A 21,990-nucleotide genomic window follows, 5' to 3' on the forward strand; every position below is an offset into this window, starting at 1 on the left:
TCTTATATCTAATCGTTTGTATTAAAGTTTATTATCATTATCATTATTATTATTATTATTATTATTATTATTATTGTTATAGTTTTTAGTTATTTATTTATTTTTATATAACTAAATAATATATAATATATAAAAATAATAAATAACTATTTTTTATTTCATGTATTATTATCATTATTATCATCATTATTATTATTAATTTTATTTCTTAATTTATTGTTGCAGGTAACTCCTCTGTCAGCAGGTGGCGGTAGTGAGTGTTTAACGCGGATTAAAACAGAAGAAGAAGAATACGCTTTATAAGGAAACTGAAATCAATCACTGACTTTAAAGGTGAGCAAACTGCATTAAAGCACATCACAGAAGCTTATTAGGAACCATTAAGTATAGTTATTAACAGCAGTGTGTATAAACTTGATTTTAAATGTTTATCGACATGTTTTTTATATCGTTTTTAAACACAAGATAGCCTCAGCTGATGTGATGCTAGCTACTGTTAGCTTCCTGCGTCAATAAGAAAGAAGAACATTTTATTTATTATTAGTTATTATATAAAACTGCACACTGTGATAAACAAGCCAACAAACGATCACTTTAATAATGCTATAATATATATTACGTATGCACTGACGTTAGTATAAGGCTCGTGTCACAGTGTGTGTGTGTGAGACTGTGACTGTGTTTGTGTGGCTGTGTATTTGTGTGTGTGTGTGTGTGTGTGTGTGTGTGTGTGTGTGTGTGTGAGAGAGAGAGAGAGACTGTGAGTATAACCTTAATGTTGCTCTCAGAGTGCACCAGAATCATGCAGTTGACTTAACCCTCCTGTTGTCCTCGAGTCAAGGAAGGAAAGAAGGAAAGGAAGAAAGGAAGGTAGAAGGGAGGGAGGAAGGACAGAGGAAAGAAGGAAGAAAGGAAGGTGGGAGGGAGGAAGGACAGAGGAAAGAAGGAAGAAAGGAAGGTAGGAGGGAGGTAGGAAACAAGGAATGAGGGAGGGAGGGAAAAAGAGGAAGGAAGGAAAGAAGGAGGAAGGGAGGAAAGAGAGAGAAAGGAATGGAAGAGAGAAGGAGGGAGGAAAGAAAGGAAGGACAGACGGAAGGAAGGAAGGGGGATGGAGGAAGGAAAGAAGGAAGGGAGGAGAGAAGGAGGGAGGGAGGAAGGACAGATGGAAGAAAGGAAGGAGGAAATAAAGAACGAGGGAGGGAGGAAGGGAAGAAAGAAGGCAGGGAGGAAGGAAAGGAAGGAAGGAAGGATATTTTGGGATATTTACAGAAGTTACCAAATATAATTATTTGCCCAATAAAGGAGAGAGGGAGAGATTAATATAAAATATATCCTAATTTCCAGGTAGAAGTCAGAAGCAGAGCAGCCTGCAGTCAGCGAGGAGCAGCAGCTGTTAACAGAGACCGAAGAGGAGGAGGAAGAGGAAGAGGAAGAGGAAGGGATCACCTGTGCAGAGAAGGATCAGAGAACAAGAGAAAAGAGAAAGAGGACATAGATGGCGGGATTTCTGGACAACTTCCGCTGGCCGGAGTGTGAATGCATCGACTGGGGAGAGAGGAGGAACGCTGTGGCCTCTATCGTAGCAGGAGTGCTGGTAAGTGTGTGTTAGTGATTGTCTGATTGTGTGTGTGTGTGTGTGTGTGTGTGTGTGTGTGTGTGTGTGTGTGTGTGTGTGAAAATAACATTTAACCACCAAAAAGAGATGAAAACATGACTAAAGAAACCTAAAAACTAGAAAAAAGAGACATAAAAATGACTAAAAGAGACACAAATAGACTAAAGAAACCTAAACAATACCATAAATAGACATAAAAATTATTAAAAAAGAGACTTTAATTGACTAAAGAAACCCAAAAAGAGATGAAAAAATGACTAAAAACATCTAGTTACCATAGTAACCATGAGCTGGAGTGACTAAAGAGACTCAAAACTACCAAAAAGAGACATTTCCATCATTATGTCTCTGTTATATTTTCATGTCTGAGGTAAAACATGATGTTGTGTGATAGGAGATGTTTAGTCTCTCTGCTCTCTGAGACATGAATCAGGTGTTTAATCTTTCCTTCCTTTCTCCCTCCATCCTTCCTTCCTTCCTTTCTCTGTTCCTTCCTTCCTCCCTCCATCCTTCCTTCTTTGATTCCTTCCTTCCACCCTCCTTTCTTTCCTTCCTTCCGTCCTTCCTTACCTCCTTCCTCCCTCCCTCCTTTTTCTTCCTTCTTTCCTTCCTCCCTCCTTTCCTTCCTCCCTCCATCCTTCCTTCTTTGATTCCTTCCTTCCACCCTCCTTTCTTTCCTTCCTTCCGTCCTTCCTTACCTCCTTCCTCCCTCCCTCCTTTTTCTTCCTTCTTTCCTTCCTCCCTCCTTTCCTTCCTCCCTCCATCCTTCCTTCTTTGATTCCTTCCTTCCACCCTCCTTTCTTTCCTTCCTTCCGTCCTTCCTTACCTCCTTCCTCCCTCCCTCCTTTTTCTTCCTTCTTTCCTTCCTCCCTCCTTTCCTTCCTCCCTCCATCCTTCCTTCTTTGATTCCTTCCTTCCACCCTCCTTTCTTTCCTTCCTTCCGTCCTTCCTTACCTCCTTCCTCCCTCCCTCCTTTTTCTTCCTTCTTTCCTTCCTCCCTCCTTTCCTTCCTCCCTCCATCCTTCCTTGATTCCTTCCTTCCACCCTCCTTTCTTTCCTTCCTTCCGTCCTTCCTTACCTCCTTCCTCCCTCCCTCCTTTTTCTTCCTTCCTTCCTTCCTCCCTCCTTTCCTTCCTCCCTCCATCCTTCCTTCTTTGATTCCTTCCTTCCACCCTCCTTTCTTTCCTTCCTTCCGTCCTTCCTTACCTCCTTCCTCCCTCCCTCCTTTTTCTTCCTTCTTTCCTTCCTCCCTTCCTTCCTTCCTCCCTCCTTTCCTTCCATCCTTCCTTCCTTCCTCCCTCCTTTCCTTCCTTCCTTCCTTCCTTGACTCGGGGGACAGCAGGAGGGTGAGGTAAAATAGGACATGATATTGTGTGATAGGAGATATTTAGTCTCTCTGCTCTCTGAGACATGAATCAAGGTTTAATCTCATTTATCGATCAGTCAGATTATTGATTATTGAAGCTTTCTAAACACATCTGTGCTTCAACGTTTGGTATAGACACTTTTTTATGAGGGGTGTAGAATATAAACAGTATGTAAAGGTTGAGTAACTTGAATTGTTCAGCCCTCTCCTACAGACAGTATGACCCAGCAGTTCAGAGACAACCATCACAGTGTACTCCACTATTAGAAGCAGCACATTTATAGCAAAGTTCCCCATTGTGGGACTAATAAAGGAATATCTTATCTTCTAGGCAGATGCATTCAATTATTTTGTTCAGGGCTGCAAATGTGAGTCGATTAACGGTATTGTGGAATGAAGGTTTTGAGACTTTGCTCCAAAAGAATTCCTTGTTTTCTCTCCTTTCCTCCCTCGTCCCCCAACAGCTGACTAACTGGACCTGAGTCTCATGTACTAAACCAACTGTGTCCTCTCCTCTCAGTTCTTCACAGGCTGGTGGATCATGATCGACGCGGCGGTGACGTATCCCAACCCGGAGAAGATGAACCACGCCTTCCACACATGTGGCGTCTTCTCCACCATCGCGTTCTTCATGTAAGAGACCACACACACACACACACACACACACACACACACACACACACACACACACACACACAGAAACTGGGAGGTCTTTATTAATTTTTAATTCTCGACTGTCTGTTTTTCAGGATCAATGCTGTTTCTAACGGTCAGGTGAGAGGAGACACGTACGGGGAAGGCTGCCTCGGCAGGACAGGTGTGTGTGTGTGTGTGTGTGTGTGTGTGTGTGTGTGTGTGTGTGTGTGTGTGTGTGTGAAAACGACACAAATTGTCCTTTAGAGAGGAGGTTCAGGTCAAGGCTGCATACATGACAATATATTTCTATAAGGGTCAGTGACGTCATGTAACCCAGTGTCCAATTGGTGTAACCAGTGTTTTTTCATCTTTCAATCTGATTATATACAGGAAAATAAATGTGAACTGGTCACACCATTTGACATTTTCAGGAGCATTCAGTCTGACTTTTAGTAAAAAATGGTGCAAATGTCATTTAAATGATATAAAACCAACAAAAATACTAAATGTACATTTTAACAAACCTGATGCTGCTTTTAAATCTAGTTTAACTGATTTATGAATTCATCATCTTACCAACATTTATTATCTCTGACCCCATAGTGTGTGACAAGTGTCTTTAGATAAAACATACAATGCATCAAGACAGGATATAAAAGTAACACATGTCCAAATAAAAATACATTTAAATATGATTAAAAGTGTTAAATTGGAAATAAAATGAAGCTAAAACTTAAAAATGACAAATAAAAACAGGAGAATAAGAAATGACATTGCAGTGTGAGATATGAACCTTTTAAAATACAGATGTGACACGTGCAGCACGGTTAATCTTAATCTCTCTCTGTGTGTTTCAGGAGCTCGTCTCTGGCTGTTTATCGGCTTCATGATGATGTTCGGCTCGCTCATCGCCTCCATCTGGATCCTGTTCGGTGCCTACGTCGTGCCCAGTGAGTCCCTCCCTCCCTCCCTCCTTCCCTCCGCCCCTCCCTTCCTCCCTCCGCCCCTACCTCCACTCAAAGTTTTATAAAGCCACTGGATCGACATCTCACAGCAAAAAGCAAACGTGCTCACAAAACTAAAACAGTCAAACAAGGCGGTGCCAATCGCCGAGTAATTAACCAATAAACTAAATTCTGCCCATTAAATTATTACTTTACCAATTAATCTGCTGATTTATTGTCTTGATTCATCATTTTATTTATAAATTGGCAGAAAATGGTTTAAAACATGTCAATTATTATTTCTAGAGCCAAACATGAGTCTTCAACTGTCTTTTTTGCCTTATCAATAAAGAAAAACTTTAAATCCTCACACTTCAGAAGCTTCAACCAATAATATATTTTATATTTTAACCCTCCTGTCGTCCTCCCGGGTCAAATTGACCCGTCTCTTTTGACTGTTCCTTCTTTCCATCCTTCCTTCCTTCCTCCTTTCCTCCCTCCTCCTTCCATCCATCCATCCTTCCTTCCTTGCTTCCTTCCATCTGTCCTCCTACCTTTCTTCCCTCCTTCATTTTTTGCCTGTCTTTCCTTCCTTCCCTTCTTATTTTCTTCCTTCTTTCCTTTCCTTCCATCTTTTTAATGATCCGGCCCACATGAGGTCAAATTGGTCTGTATGTGGCCCTTGAATGAAGATGAGTTTGAGAGTGAGAGTCACTGCTGTGGAGGAACTCAGCTCAGACACACAAAACAGTTTCCTCCAGTGTTTCTTTACTTTCATCTCTTTATACCTTTAACGACTCTATTTACACACACATTATTAATAATAATTATAATAATAATGATGTTGACTATAATTCTTCCTTTTCTTCTGTGTTTCAGAGAAAGAAGTGGCACCGGGACTCGCTGTGTTTTTTCAGAATGCCTTCATCTTTTTTAGGTAACTTTATTAAAGGATAAAAGACCGTCTACACTAAGAGAGATAACTATAACTATAACTATAAAGATAACACACACACACACACACACTACACGTAGATATTGATGAGCCGTTCCTGCTGTATGTTGTACAGAGAAAGAAAAAGGCTTGGTGCTGATTCAGTGTGATGTAGAGGTTAACTCAGGTACAAAATGAGAGACCTGAACCCTAACCCTAGGAAAGAAGGAAGGAAAGGGAGGAAGGAAGGAAGGAAGGAAGGAAGGAAGGAGGAAAGTAGGAGGGAAGGAAGAAAGGAAAGAAGGAAGCAAAGGAGAGGAATGAAGGAAGGAAGGAAAGGAGGAAGGGAAGGAGGAAGAAGGAAGGAAGAAAGGGGGATGGAGGAAGTACAGACTGAAGAAAGGAAATAAGTACAGACGAAAGGATGGACGGGAGGAAAGAAGGAAGGAAGGAGGGAGGGTCCTCCCTTCCTTTCCTCCCTCCCTCCTTCCTCCCTTAAATAAATAAATCCAAGTTTATGTTATTAATAGAAGTTTCCATAGCTGAAAGTTAAATATGTATCAGTCCAAATGATCCAACACACACACACACACACACACACACACACACACACACACACACACACACACACACACACACACACACACACACACACACACACACACACACACACACACACACACACACACTCGAGAAAAACATGAAGCAGTATTTTGTAGATTTTGCCCCTAAAAAAACTTAAAATTGTGTCTCTCTCTCTTTTCTCTCCTCTGCAGCACTTTGATCTACAAGTTTGGCCGGACTGAAGATTTATGGGGTTAAAGGGTCTTTTTTTTTTCTTTCTCTTCTCACACACACACACACACACACACACACACACACACACACACACACACACACACACACACACACACACACACACACACACACACACACACACACACACAGAGCTGCAACTAAACATTATGTAATTAATTAATCCTCAGACGTCTTGTTTCAGTCAAAGAAACATCCAGTGAAATATGATGAAAACTAAAGAAACAGGGAAATATTAATTTTAAAGGCTGGAAACAGAACTTTTATTTTCTTAATTAATCGTCAAAATAGTTGATTAATTTCCTGTTGGTGAACAAATGGTTGCAGCTCTAAACCTTCACTGCTTTTTAAATAGAAACCCACCAGTGGTGCTTTTTCAACACACACACAGATGCACACACACACACACACACACACACACACACACATTCATCCTGTCATTTAGACAGTTACTATTCTCAGTATTTTTAGTAGTTTTAGGGAATATAAATCTTATAAATAGCTCTTTGTCTTTTCAGTTAAGATCCAGGTTTTGTTCTCTTAAAAAAAAAAAAAAATCAATTTTGAAACTGTGTTTGTATTTTAAACGAATGAATGAGGGATTTAATGTTTGTTATTGAATGATTGACTGACTGAGGAGCAGCTTCCTTTAGTTTTATTGAGTCTTAGTTCATTTCATTATCGGCGCGATGAGGAGAAGCGTCTCTGTTACCCCTTTTCCACTGAGCTGGAGCTGGTTCTGGTTCGGAGCCAGAGCCTGACTAAGCACCGCTTCTTTGCTTTTCCACCGTCAAAGCTCCAGCCCGGAGCCTCAGAACCGGAGCCAGAGAGAGCACCAACTCTTTGCTGGTGTAAAGCAAGAACCGATTACATCAGCGGGCTGGGGGCGGGGCATTTATTAGCCAGCTAGCGGGGCATTTACAGAGGATTAAAGATTTGTTGATTTAAAGTACTATTTTTATCATTTTTTGCCAGAGCCGCCGCCTTCTTCTTCATTTCCGGCAGGCTACATGCCTTGCGCCATGTTGCTGCCTCTCACTGGTGCATCATGGAAGTGCTTCAAAGGCGCTCGCTGGCTACGTTATACAGTGACGTAATCGCGTGGGTCCTTGCCGGTGGAAAAGCAACAGGTTTGTAATAAGAGGTGCTCGAGTTAGCACCAACTGAGCACTGGCTCTAGCACTAGCTCCGAACCAGCACTGGCTCCAGCTCAGTGGAAAAGGGGTATGTGTAATTTTCACCGCAGTGAGTCAGAAAAAGGGAAATCATCTGATAACTTGTGTGTGTTAAGTTATTGATTGATTGGTATAAATAGTTTTTTAAAGTGGACGTGAGTGTGAACCCATCACCGAGGGAACACAAACAAAACCTCCTGCTGTCTCCACTGAAGCTGCTTTTTATTATGTGCTCGTATGTCAAAGTTCAACACATGCACTGGATTATGAAGTCTTTTTCTTCCTCTTTCTTTTAAGACAGGGGTGTCAAACATGCGGCCCGTGGGCCAGAACCGGCCCGCCGTAGGGTGCAATCCGGCCCACTTTCCTTTCTGTGTTCTTTTCCTTCCTTCTGTCCTTCCTCCCTACCTTCCTTTTTTCCTTTCTTCGTTCATTTGTTCCTTTCTTCCTTCTGTCCTTCCTTCTTTCCTTCTGTCCTTCCTTCCATCTGTCCTTCCTTCCTTCTGTGTGTCCTTCCTTCCTTCTGTGTGTCCTTCCTACCTTCCCTTCTTATTTCCTTCTTTCCCTCCATCTTTTTAAGATCAAATTGGTCTGTATGTGGCCCTTGAATGAAAATGAGTTTGACACCTCTGTTTTAAGATAAATAAGATCTAACTTTCTTTTCTCGGGGGTCTGATTCACATCAGTTTCCTGTTGACAGATAAATTGCTGTCGTTCTGCCTCAGGATTAAGTCTGTTTTTTTTTTTAATTGTCTGTTTTTTTTTTTGTCCTCATGTTGTTTTTAAAAAAAGAAAAAAAAACTGTAATCTGTAAATTGAGATGTATGTATTCTGATGCTTTCAGTTTTTATGTAGCTGTTTTAATTATTTAAGTGAAAAGAACAAATTTTGTGAAGCCAGATGCTCGTAGTAACAGTATTAAAGGACTTTAAGACGACTTTACAACACACTGTTTTTTATTAATATATGAGAGAGAGAGCGAGAGCGAGAGAGAGAGAGAGAGATGGGGTTAGATAGAGAGAGAGAGAGAGAGAATCAGCATTCATCTGAGTCTCAGAGGAAACCATCAGATAACTTCTCTGCAACGTTAGTATTTCCTGACAGCAGAAACGCTCTTTTTAAATCATACAGAAAGACGAGCAGCTTGGAAATGGGTTAAAATTCTTTGTAATGATTCAATCAGATGTTTAACCCTCCTGTTGTCCTTGAGTCAAGGAAGGAGGGAGGAAGGAAAGGAGGGAAGGAAGGAGGAAGGAAAGGAGGGAGGAAGGAGGGACGAAAGAAGAAAGGAGGGAGGAAGGAAAGGAGAGAGGAAAGAAAGAAGGAGGGAATTAAGGGAAGGAGGGAGGGAGGAAGGAAAGGAGAGAGGAAAGAAGAAAGGAGGGAGGAAAGAAAGAGAAGAAGGGTATTGAGGGAAGGAGGAAGGAAAGGGGGATGAAAGAAAGAAGGAGGGAAGGAAAGGAGGGAGGAAAGAAAGTCAGAAGGAGGGAATTAAGGGAAGGAGGGAGGAAAGAAAGAAGGAGGGAAAGAAGGGAAGGAGGAAGGAAAGGCAGGAGGAAAGAAAGAGAAGGAGGGATGAAGGAAGAAGGAAAGAAGGAGGGAATTAAGGAAAGGGGGAAGGAAAGAAAGAAGGAGGGAAGGAAGGAAAGAAAGAAGGAGGGAAGGAAGGAAATCAGGGAAGGAGGGAGGAAGGAAGAGAAGGAGGAAGGAAAGCAGGGAGGAAAGAAAGAGAAGGAGGGATGAAGGAAGAAGGAAAGGAGGGAGGAAAGAAAGAGCGAAGGAGGGAATTAAGGAAAGGAAGGAAGGAAGGAGGGAGGAAGGAAGGAGGTAGGAAAGGGGAGGAAAGAAAGACAGAAGGAGGGATGAAGGAAGAAGGAAAGGAGGGAGGAAAGAAAGAGGGAACAATCAAAACGGACAGGGTCAATTTGACCCGGTTGGACGACACAAGGGTTAAAAGAACAGCAGTTTGAAAGTCTGATGGTTTTCTTCTTCTCTACATCTTTTTTTTAATGTAATGTCTCACTTTCAGGTTTCTGGAACTCCTCATCTTTATATCTGTTTATCTGTCGTAGCGGAAGAGACAAACTGACATCCAGATTTGATCTTTATTTCCTTTTTAAAGCAGCTTGCAGACGTTTGTAAAGAGGAAATCGACTCAGAAACCAAACTGATTATCGTCACATTAGATACTGATAATTTAGAACAGTTGAAGGGTTCGGGCTGTCGAATACTACATAAAAAAAAAAAAGAAAAAAAAAAAGAGTAATGAATTAACCCTCGTGTCGTCCTCCCGGGTCAAATTGACCCCGTCCGTTTTGACTGTTCCTTCTTTCCTCCCATCCCCCCCCCCCTTCCTTCCTTCCTTCCTTACCTCCTTCTCTCTTTATTCCCACCGTCCTTCCTTCTTTCCTCCCTTCCTCCCTCTCTTTCCTCCCTCCTTTCCTTCCTTACCTCCTTCTCTCTTTATTTCCACCCTCCTTCCTTCTTTCCTCCCTCACCTAATTCTCTCTTTATTTCCTCCCTCCTTTCCTTCCTTACCTCCCTCTCGCTTTATTTCCTCCCCCCCCCTTCCTTCCTTCCTCCCTCCTTTCCTTCCTTACCTCCTTCTCTCTTTATTCCCACCGTCCTTCCTTCTTTCCTCCCTTCCTCCCTCTCTTTCCTCCCTCCTTTATTCCTTCCTCCCTCCTTTCCTTCTCTCTTTATTTCCACCCTCCTTCCTTCTTTCCTCCCTCACCTAATTCTCTCTTTATTTCCTCCCTCCTTTCCTTCCTTACCTCCCTCTCTCTTTATTTCCCCCCCCCTTCCTTCCTTCCTCCCTCCTTTCCTTCCTTACCTCCTTCTCTCTTTATTCCCACCGTCCTTCCTTCTTTCCTCCCTCCTTTATTCCTTCCTCCCTCCTTTCCTTCCTTACCTCCTTCTCTCTTTATTTCCACCCTCCTTCCTTCTTTCCTCCCTCACCTAATTCTCTCTTTATTCCCTCCCTCCCTCCTTCCCTCCCTCCCATACCTCCTTCCTTCTTTCCTCCCTCCCATACCTCCTTCCTTCTTTCTTTCCTCCCTCCCTCCCTCCTTTCATTCCTTCTTTCCTCCCTCCCTCCCTCCTTTCCTTCCTTCTTCCTTCCCTTCCTTTTCCTCCCTCCCTTGACTCAAGGACAACAGGAGGGTTAAAAAGGTTCAATGCTGTTGATGCAAGTTTTTAATTTCCCACAGTATTTAAAGGCTGTGTAGCTGATGTAACTTGTGAGATGTAACATGTAGAGGTTGCAAATTATTGTACATTATGGGACTTTTGGTATTATCGTATAACGTAAAGACGGCAAAATGATCACATAAATACAATAATTATCGTACATTTGGCAACGCTGGTAGCTTCATCACCTGCAATTAAAAGACACATTATGGACTCGAGTGTTGTAAAAATGAGAAGTCAAAGTGAAGCAGTTCTTAGAAAAAAAACTCATATGGCAGATTTAAGCTTGTTTATTAAGAGATTTTATATTTATACAAAAAATAAATTTGCATTTACCGTTCATCCTTTTGACAGACAATTTTACCCAAAAGTGATTTACAAGCAAGGCAAGATGAAGAAGCAGCAGAAAACAGTTAAATCGCATCATCATATTTACATTAAGTGCGTGCAGTACGTGTGAAAAGTAGGACATTTTTAGTTGATTAATTCAATTGAAAAACAGAAAAGTAGCGTTTAGGATAGGGCTGTCAGCGTTAACGCGTTAATCGCGATTAGATTAATGCAATCCATAACGCGTTGATTGTTTTTAATCGCATTTTAATGTAGCAAGCCTTTTTGTCCCTTCTCCTCCTCCGTAGACGGCTCCTCTAGCTGTAGCGCTATGCTTTGAAGTGGCCTCCTGCAGTAAACCTACCGCGCTGATGGAAAGTTAGAGAGCTACTGGACTTTTGAACGGCTTGTTTAACTTTAAAACACTTCCAGACGCTTCAGTTGACAAGTCAAAGGTAAAATGCAACCTGTGTCAAACGGAGTTTAACTACCACCGGAGTACGTGGAGTTTGAGTCAGCACCTCCACGCTAAACACCCAGGTGCAGCCAAGCCAGCCTCAGCTCCACCAAAGGACCATTTTGGAGTGTGGGAGTCGCAGCAGAGCCGTGATTGATTCCCAGTTAAGACACTCTGGTAAGAAATGCTTTACATTATGGGCTTAAAACTGCCTTCAAATGGAAAATAACAGGATTTTAAACATGCAATTCAAAATGCGATTAATCGTGATTAACTACGGAAATTCTGCGATTAATCGCGATTTAAAAAATTAATCGTTTGACAGTCCTAATTTAGGATGATCTAACAGTGTTCAAACAGGAACTGCAACATTTTTGAGAAATGCTTCCGTTTGTGCAAAGATTTCGAAGCAGTGGATTAGCGTTTGTAAAGACTCTCAGGTAGCCAAACATAAGATAGAGAAACCCATAAAAAGATCAGATTGTGTTAAGGAGTATTTTACATCTCAAAGCAGATCTGAAAACACATCATCAATCTGAGAGACGTTAGAGGAAGTCGAGAGGCGCTCGCAGGTCTTTTGAGGTTAAACATTTCTCTTTCACTTTAGTCTGAACTGTTATCAGATTAACATTAAGTAGAAATCATCACTGACTTGTAAATTGAAAATCCAAATCATCTTCTCATTCACCCTAAATGATTTTAATAAACTACAACAGCAAAAAGGCTGATTTTAAGGTCTCGTATCAGATCAGTCGATAAACACTGAAGGAGAGATTATTAAAAAAAATCAGCAGAAATTATGAGGCCAACAGCACGCCACTTCTGTGCTTTCAGTTTTATATTTAACTGTTTCAGCTCCAGCGAAACAGACCAGAGGGTTTCAACATCTGAGAAAAAGCTCCCTTAAGTATTTACTTGTTTAGTTTCGCTCAATTCTTGGATGCCTGTTAGATCCTAATTATGTTATTTGATGCCATAGACACTCAATTGAGCCTCATACTGCTGTTAGACAAACTTAACACTACAACAAATACATAAACAGAAGCTTTTCTGAAGGCATTTATCTGTTACTAACTCTAAAGAAAAGTGGAAAAAACTATAAAAATCCCCCAAAACTACTGTATATCTGAACCCTTATCCAAATCACACGTTTAGGTTATTTTACAGGATTAGAGCCCTGCCTCCAACTTTGAAAACCTCTGTCTTAGACCACATTTAACACACAGAAACTACACAAAGAATACAAAGAGAAACAAAAAGTCCACTTTAAGTGCAGGATTATGTAAGCCTCAACATGTAAAAAAGACCTCTGTGTTAAAAAGAAGGAAGTTAATGTTATGTTCAAGCCCAAAATGCACCTTTAATAGTCTGATTAGATACATCTAGCTGGTACAATAAGAGATTTAAAGAGTGTTTGTTCGTGTATAAGCTTCAGGAGATTTAGATTTTTTAGCTCACAGTATATTTTTTGTGGGAGCTCGGCTGCCTTCGCTATCACTTCCTCTTTACGACCCAGACGAAGGCTCCGTTTCTGCTCTAATGCTGCGAGTGTCAAACTGCTGCCAGTAAAGCACAAATGTTGTGACTTTTTGTGACTGATATATAAAAAAAAAGAAAAGAAAGAACTTTGTATGGTTGTTATGTATTCAACAAATCAGCAGTTTCTATGGCTCAGAGGAAATGACTGCAGTGACCTTAAAACTAGTGTCAAATGAGCCGTGTTGGGGAGTAACTAGTTACATGTAACGGCGTTAAGTAATTTAATAATAAAATAAATGCAACTGTAATTTGTTATGAGAAAAGTATGTAATTAAATTACAGTTACTTATGAAAATGTTGATTACAAAAAGCGGTTACATCCAATGTAATAAGTTACAGTACTTTGATTAAGTAGTTTACAGTTACGTTACTTATTACATTTTAAATAAGTAAATCTGAAAACTTATTACATTTCCATTGTAACCTTCACAACTAAGTATTAACACATGAAAGAGGTTTTACTTGCTGTCATACTGAAATTTTCAGTCTTAATCACACTTTTTATTTTATATCGATCTGTCTTCTTATCGATTTTATTCATCTTTCTTTTGACTTTTTATCTCATTTATAAGCTAGTTTTTAGTCTCGCTTTTATTAAACTTTCTCTTTTTCTCTCTTATTTATATTTAAACATTTTTATCATCCTCATTTTCTCTTGCATGTATTGGTCTCATTGTTTTTATTTGTTGTCACTTGTCTTATTATCAGTAGTACTGAAAGGTGCTATATAAATACTGTTTAATTGATTGATATTTGGATTTGGGGGTTTCTTAATAAACAAATGTGAGTCTGCAGTGGTTAAAAAGGGAAAATCTTACAGTTATTGTCATTTTAAAACCAAATCACACATTTTCTACTAAAGATACATGAACTTTGACTGATTCAGACTTCTGAGATAACTTCTGATAAAAGTTAAAAATACAGTTTTCTGCTTGTAAAGAGGACTGAATGTAGTGCATGGTCCATATGAACAGGGGGAACATGTTTCAGTGTTCAAACTGGTACCTGATTATTCTTTTAGGACTGACTTGAAGTATTATTCTCTTCCTTTCTGTGCAAAACTTTACATTTCCTAAAAAGCTCCCAGTTGTATTACACAAATGGAGAATGGGAGATACCATCTACTACTACTACTACTACTACTACTACTACTACTACTACTGTCTTTTTTCTCACCTGGAAAATAAATTAAACAAGTTTCAAATCATCTTTGGACCATCCTCAGTTAAAAATTCCTCTCAGTCTTAACTCTTAAATCTCACGAGGGCCTTCGCTGTCCTCTGACCTCCAGTGGAGTCATAACAGAGATGGTGTCATAGATCTCCTCCTGAGGTCTGCAGGTGCTGGTGGGGGTGGGAACATCATCGAGGAGGAACTAGAAGAGAAGACAAATGTGACTGAAACATGTTACAGGCTGTTTAATCAGGTCACGTGAGTTATATATATTTGTGGGAATAACTCATAATGCAATCAGAAGTTCCTTTTTTTCAGCGTCACGCCACCCTTGAAGTCTTTAATAATGAAAGAGGTTTACAGAAGTCAGGTTAGAATCCTATCCTTTATGAGCATTAACTTATGATTAATAAGTATACACTTCTTTCTAATTTAAAAGTATATATTATAAGTATATACTCCTTTATGAGCATATACTTCTAATTCATAAGTATATACTTCTTCCTAATTTATAAATATATAGCTATTATTTAAAGTACATATAATAAGTATATACTCCTTTATAAGTATATACTGCTAATTTATAAGTATACGTCTTCCCAATTTATAAGCATGTAAGTATATACTTCTAATTTATAAGTACTTCTTACTCATTTATAAGTATTTATCTATTATTTAAAGTATATAGAAGCACCTGTACGCTGATCTGAGCTTAGATTAAGTTTATGTCTTTACTTTAGTAAAGTTATATCAGACTGACAGCAACACAGTCGGTCTGTGTTCACACTAATCATTAAAGTGGATGTGGAGCTCTTTTGTTATTCTTCTTGTGTCATGTTTTCATCTTTTTGTATTTCCCCAAGAGAAAAAAAGAGAAGTGCTTTATGCAATGCTGGTAACAATCCTGCACACTCAACAGATCTCCTTCATATGTGCTTTCAGTGATGGAGGACTAAAGTCATTTAAAGTAGATGATCAGCTTCTATTGAGCTTCAGCAGTGTGAGTTAGTCATATCAGTGATATCTGACACATTTACAGTCTTTTTAGCATCATATCTCCTCTTAGTGTTTCCTGTTTCTCTGTGGTGGAAGTATAGTAACAAAAAGACTTTGATACTAAAAACACTAACGTTGAAACAGAGAAGATGAAGATTTGACTCATTTGCTCTCCTTTCTTTCTTTCCTTCTTGTTCTTCCTTTCTGCTTCATTTTTCTTTCTTTCCTTATTTTTCTCCCTTCTTCTTCTTTCTTTCCTACATTTTCTTTCTTTTTCCCCTTCTTCCTCCTCCTCCTTTTTCTTTCTTTCCTCATATTTCTCCTCCTTCTTCTTTCTTTCTTTCTTTCGACTGAAGCTTCATATTAGCTTCAGATCAACTTTTAAATCCATGTTTCCACAGAAGGAGGACTGTGGGTTTAGTCCTCCATCACTTCCATTGTAAACATTATGAAGGGATCTTCTAATGGTCAGTATGAACAGGAGGATTCATTACAGACAGATAAACAGCTTTATCCAGTCTGACCTGCTGTTTGTGAGGTCAGTGTGTTTAACTCACGTCAGATGGGATCTCGTACGGTGGTTGCAGATACTGTTTGATTTTCTTCCGTTTGTAGATGAGGACATATGAGAGGATAACCACAGCAAGGATGGTGCTCATGGCCACAACAGGGACGATTATTGCCTCTTTTAGTTTGGATTCTTGGGGCTCTGAACACACACAAACACACACACACACACACACACACACACACACACACAGAGAAAGGAGAGCATTAGGAACAATTCATGCAATCATGTTCTGACTATTAAGGAGCTTTAAACTTCAAACCTTAAACTTCAAATTCAATTTAAAACCTTTACATTAATATCCGAGAGGATATTATCTGCACGAGTTGTAATACAAGTTTTGTGTGTTTTGTTGTTTTTCTAAAAAACCTACAGCGGTGAGTATCTGACTGACTCAAAACAGATTTTCAGTGGACTCTCCATTCATCAATTCTCTCCAATGCTGTCAAACTGTTAATGATCATGTATTATAGTTCCATTTTCTACATCTCAGAGGGAAATATTGTACTTTCTACTCTATTTAACAGCTTTAATTACTTTTCAGATGCAGATTTGACACAATGGATAATATAACAAGCTTTTAAAATACAACACATTGTATGGATTTTTCCCTCTAAACTTCTCACATGCTTTCATTTCAATAAATGTTCAAATGATCCAATATTTCAGCAAAAATCAAAGATTAGAGAAAAAGTCCAAAAACTGAAAACACATTTGTGTATCAGAACTTTGTTTTTTCTTCTTTCCCATTAATCATCTCAGCAGCCCTCACATTTATCTGCTGACCCTTCGGAGGGGCCCCACCCCTAGGTTGGGAACCGCTGGACTAAACTAGCTAACTGTATATAAAGTAGTATAAACTAGCTAACTGTATATAAAGTAGTATAAACTAGCTAACCATATATAAAGTAGTGTAAACTAGCTAACTGTATATAAAGTAGTATAAACTAGCTAACTGTATAAAGTAGTATAAACTAGCTAACTGTATATAAAGTAGTATAAACTAGCTAACTGTATATAAAGTAGTATAAACTAGCTAACCATATATAAAGTAGTATAAACTAGCTAACTGTATATAAAGTAGTGTAAACTAGCTAACTGTATATAAAGTAGTGTAAACTAGCTAACTGTATATAAAGTAGTGTAAACTAGCTAACTGTATATAAAGTAGTATAAACTAGCTAACTGTATATAAAGTAGTGTAAACTAGCTAACTGTATATAAAGTAGTGTAAACTAGCTAACTGTATATAAAGTAGTATAAACTAGCTAACTGTATATAAAGTAGTGTAAACTAGCTAACTGTATATAAAGTAGGCATGGACCAGTATGAGATTCTGATGGTATGATAACCTTAGGTAAAAATATCACGGTTTCACGGTATTATGTTTACGGCTATAAAATATATTTTGAAATGTCTGTATTTAAAACCAAAAAAAAAAAGAAAAAAAATTCCATTGAACAGTCTTTTATTTTTAAACATATATAGAACATGATCGAACATTAGTAAATATGTATTTAAAATAAATAATAATAAAAAATAACTGAATTCTTTCTAATTAAAAAATAAAAAAATAAGTGCAGTCCTTTAACTGAGGCTAAACCTGCAGCTCAAGTCACGACATAAATGAATTATTTTTTTGTGAAAAAAAAAACACAACACAAAATGCAAATAAATGCAATCACTTAACCTGTGGCTCAAGATCAGAACATAAATAATTGAAAAAAGCAAAAACACATCTAAGATAAATATAAATAAATAAATGCAGGCAGGAGCTTAAAACTGAATCTCAACAGTTTTATGAGACTTGCTCTCTATCATATAGGATGTATTTCCTCCTCACGCTGCTACTGTCCGTTACCTTCTTCCTCCAAACCGCAGCCATCTGTCTTTTTACAGTAGCCGAAGTATAAATACAGCCGACTTGGTCCTTTTAAACGGGGGAAAAAGTTCGGGGGGCTCGCCTCCTTCAGCCGTCATACAGCCTGCAGAGCTACCTGCTTGTAACAGCAACCGGAGTACGGGAGGGGTTGGACTTTACGCTGCAGCTGCAAGCGACCTCCACTCTCTCTCTGACGAGACGTCACATTAAAAAAACCCCGCTCATACCCAAACAGTCTATGCTCATACCGCAGGAACATTGCGACGGAACATTTTAGTGGTTTTGAAACCGTGACTTTTTCATACCGTGGTAAACCTTGAAACCGGTAACTGGTTCAAACTAGCTCCACCTCCAGCAGCACAACAGTAACATGCTGCTCTAACACTGATGCTTCACTATTAATAATCTAATGATGTCATATATAATAATATATCACTACTTTTACTGTAATACTGCATACTACATCACTATAATACTGCAGTACTTTTACTGTAATACTGCATACTATATCACTCATAATACTGCAGTACTTTTACTGTTATACTGCATACTACATCACTATAATACTGCAGTACTTTTACTGTAATACTGCATACTACATTAAGTTCATAATACTGCAGTACTTTTACTGTAATACTGCATACTACATCACTATAATACTGCAGTACTTTTACTGTAATACTGCATACTACATTAAGTTCATATTACAGTAAAGAGAAAACAGAGATAGTCTTACTGGTCTTGGGGATTTCTTCACATATTGGGCAGCTGCTCATGCCGACAGCATCTCCATACAACAGGTACTGGACTCTGACGCAGTACCGCTGTCCCTCCTCCAGGTCAGGAATGGTCACCGAGGATGTCTGCCTCATGTATTCCTGTGTGGGAGAGGAGGACATTATTACACAGACTGCTGCTGCTTGCTGAGATGAATATAACAAAACACTAATGTGTAAACTGAATGTCTTTGGATTGTGGACTGCTGATCTTAGTCATAAACATTTTTCACCATTTTTTACAGGAGGTACATTGCATTTATTTTTGAATTAACAAGAACATTTTTTCGGTTTGTCTCTTCCTTGTTGCTTCATTTTTAATCTGCTTTGTTTGGTTTTATTTTCTTCTGTAAAGCACTTTGTAACACTGTTAAGAAAAGTTCTAATTTTAATCTGGCTTTTAATTAACGCCATTTTAACTTAACTTTTTTTTATTAAATGTCAATTTTGTTTTGTTTTGTTTATTTATATATTTGTTTTATTGTGCTGTATTTTTATTTGTATAATAATAATAATAATAATCATTGTTAATGAGGACTCTCACCTTCAGGGTCTCTCCCTCCTTCCCATAGTAAATGTTGTATTTTATGTGTGCGGCATTTTCTTCGTACATCTTGCTGTTCCCGCTCAGATTAACGGTCAGAGATCCTCGATGCGCCGACAGGCTGACATTAGGCGTGCACAAGTCACCTGGAATCAAAAAACGAACAAACATTCATAAATAAAATAAATCATAAACATGTTCATCTTTACCTGCGAATAATCAATAATCAATGACACAGATGAAGTTAGTACAGTGTGCTTTGGTTTTATTGAGCTGTCACAGTCTGTGGTTCACACCTCGGTGATGATGGTTAACACCCACAGGCACAAATGAATGATGTCACTTCCTGTGTGAACAGTGGGGTTTTACTCATTTGATTGGTTTTGTCTTCACTGTACACGAAATTCACAGATAACATCGACAGCAGGTGGAAATGCTGATTTTTACAGCTCCTTTCATACAACAACAGGGTATTTGCACATTTTAAAGAACAAATTCAAAGACTTTAAAGACCTTTTTAAAACCTCTTTCTTTTTTTATATGTTGTTTTTGTTTTTTCTTCTTTCACACATTTGAAATAAAATAATCTAATCTAAGGTCTTATTCTTACCCCATTTGGAATCTGTCTTTCTTTCTTTCTTTCTTGTCACTGACCCTTATACCAATATTCAAACTCTGACTGTGTGCAGATCTTCAGAGCTTCTCTTTTGTCTCTCACCGTGTTTGCTGCAGGCGTCAACCTGCACAGACTTCAGCCCGAGTCTCTTCGCTCGCACTCTCAGCATCACGCATCGGTGTTTCTCCTCCTCGTCTCTGGTGAAAGTGACATTGCAGGAATTCGAAGGCGTCTGAACGCAGGACGGCACGTTCTTCCACTCCTGTTCCTCTAAGTCATAGCTGAAAAGACGAGAAAGAAAAACAACAACGAGAGATTCAGACCAGAAACTGTTAACCGTGTATATTTAGTGATATTTGTCATCAGCAGAAACAAGAAGTCACAAATAAAAAAGAAAAAAGAAAAAAGAAGAAGAATACTTTTAATTATTAAAATCATCATTTTTAGTAATTTTTTAAAATGACAAAAAAATGCAAAAATGTCTCTGATTCCAGCTTCTTAAATTAATATAACATCAAATTAATGTGTAAACTGATTATCTTTGAATTGTGAGACAAAGCTGTAGTGGCAGTACAGACGGCTAATCAATAAATATAGATGATCATCGACTAATGAGCCGATAATGAATCTGTGAGCTCACCGTGGTCTGTACTGGACGGTGTAGGTGACATCTCTGTCCTCGGTGGCCGGACTCCATTTCAGCAGCCAGTTATCAGCGTGGACGTCCTGCGGCGGTGGCGGCAGCGTTTCAGTCAGCGCTGGACAGATGAGACAAAATAAAGACAAGAGAATGAGGAAAAAATATTTTAATTTATCACCTATTTGCTCTTTAATAGATCTGAGCTGCTGTGATTAACCCTTACATACTGTTCACATTCTGACATATAATTGGTCTCTACTCCTTAAATTCATTCATAGTCATTTAGACTCTATCTTAAATTACTATTTAATATTTTGGGGGGTTTTGGACAAATTAAAACTCTCTGAGACATCACCTCGGACTCCAGGATGTTGGAACGGATGTTTCGGGCCAAATAATTAATCTTGAGAATAATCAGTTAATGAATCGATAAGAAAAATCTCTACGAGTAGCTGCCATAGTTGAGTTTTAGAATAGATTTAAATAGTCTTTTTTTTTTTTCCAAGGAAGGCATGTGATTGGTTCCTGGCTGTAGCTGTGATTTGGAGATTAGTCAGCTCAGTGAGTGTATTATGAGTGATGTAGTTAAAGTATTACAGTAAAAGTCATCTGAGAGGTTTAGAGGGAAGAATCAGTATTTGGTGGAGCTGTTAACAACTCATAGACATCTGAAATGTGAGCCGACTACACACTGCTGACTGGTTTCATCTTTAACAATGTGTTGTATTTTAAAAGCTTGTTATATTTTCCATTGTGTCAAATCTTCATCTGAAAAGTAACTAAAGCTGTTAAATAAATGTAGTGGAGTACAAAGTACAATATTTCCCTCTGAGATGTAGAAAGTAGCATCACATGGAAATACTACAGTAAAGTACAAGTAGCTCAAACTGTACTACAGTAAAGTACAAGTACCTCAAACTGTACTGCAGTTTCCACCTCTGGTTTCTGACTATAGTAATGTAGTTTATCTACTAACTACTATATTTAAACCTGATTTTTAATGGATAATAATGGATAAGGAGCCTCCATGTGCCGATTAAACCACAGGCGCCGACATTAATTAAAATATCAACTTTCATTTTGTCTCTCTCACACACACACACGCACGCACGCACACACACACACACACAAACGCCCACACTATCTCTCTCTCTCTCACACACACACACATTTCTTCACCTCAGAACACTTCGCTTAAAACGGGTATTTAATATTTACCTTGGTCGACGTAAATCCACAACAGTAACGTTAAGATACAAAACATCGTGTCGGCGTCATTTCACTGGAACCACTGCAGCCATTATACATCTGAGCTAAAACATGTCTTCTTTAACGTCAGTGTGTGTTTGTGTGAGTCACTTCCTAAAAACAGGGAGTGATACAAGTGAGATTGGGAAACAGTCCTTGGTCCTTCCCTGCCAGCATACTGTGCACACCCTCCTTCGCCTTCGTTGTCTTCTTCTTCGTCTTTAAATTTGTCGGCGGTCGGCAAACGTGTTAGCTCATTACCGCCACCTACTGTTCATTACAAACACGCTGCCATTGAAATGCACTACGCAGTTACTTTTGTGACCAGTAGGGGGATTCCTGCAAAACCGGAGGAGGCTCATACAGTCTATGAGGAGGCGGCAGTTTTTGTTTTTTTTAATTCAATAAATCTTTATTAACAATAATATTTCAGTACAAAGGCAGTCGTTAACGTACATGATACAAACAAATGAACAGCAGCCAGGGGGGTTATTCAAATAAATACCGTAAATAAAGACCACCAATTATATGTTATGTTATGTTATG

General features: G+C 38.9%; 2 protein-coding genes across 2 annotated transcripts; one reads left to right on the forward strand and one right to left on the reverse strand.

Moving 5' to 3' along the window:
- Positions 1–286: 286 nt before the first annotated feature.
- LOC128368166 (transmembrane protein 50B) lies at positions 287–6,397 on the forward strand. The gene is made up of 7 exons (XM_053328931.1): positions 287–333; positions 1,345–1,594; positions 3,502–3,614; positions 3,731–3,798; positions 4,475–4,567; positions 5,441–5,498; positions 6,272–6,397. The coding sequence occupies exons 2-7, from the start codon at positions 1,496–1,498 to the stop codon at positions 6,315–6,317; spliced, it is 477 nt and encodes a 158-aa protein (XP_053184906.1). The 5' UTR covers positions 287–333; positions 1,345–1,495; the 3' UTR covers positions 6,318–6,397.
- Positions 4,507–21,591, reverse strand: ifngr2 (interferon gamma receptor 2). Its single transcript, XM_053328930.1, has 8 exons — positions 21,415–21,591; positions 20,197–20,314; positions 19,659–19,837; positions 18,941–19,086; positions 18,357–18,498; positions 15,728–15,879; positions 14,251–14,376; positions 4,507–4,595 (listed from the first exon to the last, which is right to left on the reverse strand). The coding sequence occupies exons 1-7, from the start codon at positions 21,458–21,460 to the stop codon at positions 14,260–14,262; spliced, it is 900 nt and encodes a 299-aa protein (XP_053184905.1). The 5' UTR covers positions 21,461–21,591; the 3' UTR covers positions 4,507–4,595; positions 14,251–14,259.
- Positions 21,592–21,990: the final 399 nt, after the last annotated feature.

Source organism: Scomber japonicus, chromosome 11 (genome assembly GCF_027409825.1).
Source record: "Scomber japonicus isolate fScoJap1 chromosome 11, fScoJap1.pri, whole genome shotgun sequence".
Classification (NCBI taxonomy): domain Eukaryota; kingdom Metazoa; phylum Chordata; class Actinopteri; order Scombriformes; family Scombridae; genus Scomber; species Scomber japonicus.